This window comes from Orbicella faveolata, unplaced genomic scaffold, assembly GCF_042242905.1.
Source record: "Orbicella faveolata isolate gen_17 unplaced genomic scaffold, um_ofav_v1 contig_27, whole genome shotgun sequence".
NCBI lineage: Eukaryota > Metazoa > Cnidaria > Anthozoa > Scleractinia > Merulinidae > Orbicella > Orbicella faveolata.
The window spans coordinates 6560718-6562643 of record NW_028301555.1 but is presented as its reverse complement, the minus strand read 5'-3'; the positions used below and the strand labels follow the sequence as shown (position 1 = coordinate 6562643).

The following is a 1926-nucleotide window of genomic DNA, read 5'->3' as shown; positions in this document are numbered from 1 at the left end:
TGTAAAGCAGCTGATTTAACAGTCGAGAAGCAAAGTAACTAAAACTTTTGTTATCTTTTAATCTTACAACATTTGAACTATTCTATTTTTATGGAAAGGAGAGAGAATACCAATTCTTTTTCTTTGTAGGAGAGATAATCCCACGAAAATGAAAAGAAAAATATCAGAGTTTCTTCAAATGAAAAGTCACGCGACATTTTTAATTTATGATTCTTTATTAATTCATTTATCAGTGTTTTTCCAGGCATAAGCAATTAGAAATCCAATCAATCAATGGATCAATCAAAACTGTTACTGAAAAGGTGTAGATGAAAACCTCCGCTTTCAGAGATCTCTTCCATTTTGGAAATTATTTATAGTACACATGTCTAGCAGGATACGTGGCATCTTTGTCGTAGGTTAGCACTTCGAGCAGTTCCATTTACATGTTATCCATCAAGTTACCAAAGAGCAAGGTTGCAGTGATCACTGATGGCAATTACCACCAACGTCTCTATCCTTTGTAGCTTTGATGGCGTGACGGACAGGAAACAAAATCCTACTTATGACGAAGCGATTTTACTACTTTCAATAGTTATCGCTGTTCTCTCGCCGATTGCAGTGACAGGAAATGTTTTAATTGTGGCAGTAATTTGGAGGAATCGGACCTTGCGAACTCCCTTCTACATGTTCCTTGGTGGATTAGCTTTAACCGACCTATCCACAGGACTTATCACTCAGCCATTTTATGTTGCATCCCAGTTTATTTGTTCGGAGGGGCCCCAGGAAATCGAGGGCCGTCAGACGTTTCTCTTTCTAGCGAGAGTAATTACTGGTGGCTTTGGAAGTTACTTGATATACGAGACGGTCCTGATTCTCACATGCATGTCAATTGAAAGATGGTTGCAGATGTCGCGGAGATTCTTGTTTACCCAGCGTCGAGCGCGTTTTATTGTCGCTGGGATAACTCTCGCTCCGATCCCATTCTCTGTGTTTCGCAAGTTAAACAACTTAACGGGTAGCTATGAACATGTTTTGACAGTTTCCTTCGCTTTTTTATTACTTTGTCTCATTGCCATATCGACATCGTATTTTAAAGTTTTCCGAATTATTCGATGTCACCAACAACGAGTGCAAGCCAGAGAAACGCCTCAGATTTCAGGTCAACCGGCGATAAACTTGGCAAAATACAAGAAGTCTGTGTTTTCTATTCTGTACATTGTGTTATTATTTTACATTAGTTACGCTCCTTTTATTGTCTTTTTCGGGATTTATCGCTCTCTCAGGGATCACTCTGTGGTAGAACTGGCTTATGTTATGTCGTTGACGTCTGTATTTTTGTCTTCTTCGCTAAATCCTCTTATTTATATTTGGAGGATGAATGATATTCGCAACGGGGTCAAACAACTGATTTGGAAGTAACACTAAAGAAGCAATGACTTTAATTTGTAATGCGTTAAGATGATGTAATTCATAGAGGGAACATTGTAAACTGAAAGAGGGAAAGGATAGGTTCAAAAAAGTAGCCTATGTCAAATATAAGGTGGCTAATGTAACTTCAAGTGTTGATCGACTCGACTCTGTTTATTCAACATGTTGCAAACATGGTACTGTGGCCCTGTTCTTGTGAAAATTGGAAAGGTATTAATTGCTGAAATAATATTGTATAATATTATAAAGCACCAAAAATTTTCAAAATAAAATACATTTGGAATGGTGTCTTTGCTAAATGTATTATTCCTTATTGAAATGCATCAGGTGTAATAAAGGGCATTTGTTTTCCTTTGGTTGATGGATTTGTTCAGTCAGTCACAACTGTAAATAACACGACATACATGCAGAGTAAGGTGATTACACATTGTACAGCTGACAAATCAGAGTTGTCCATTTACTAAGGTAATAATGTGTCATGGTAAACTTTATCCTCTCTAAAGACACTGGCGCATG

The 1926-nt window shown here is 37.5% G+C and overlaps 1 protein-coding gene across 1 annotated transcript; it reads left to right on the top strand.

The window, feature by feature from the left end:
• The first annotated feature begins 314 nt into the window (after positions 1-314).
• On the top strand, positions 315-1698 carry LOC149107376 (histamine H2 receptor-like). Its single transcript, XM_089297066.1, has one exon. It carries the CDS (start codon positions 472-474, stop codon positions 1399-1401), a length of 930 nt encoding a protein of 309 aa, XP_089153192.1. The 5' UTR covers positions 315-471; the 3' UTR covers positions 1402-1698.
• The last annotated feature ends 228 nt before the right edge of the window (positions 1699-1926 follow it).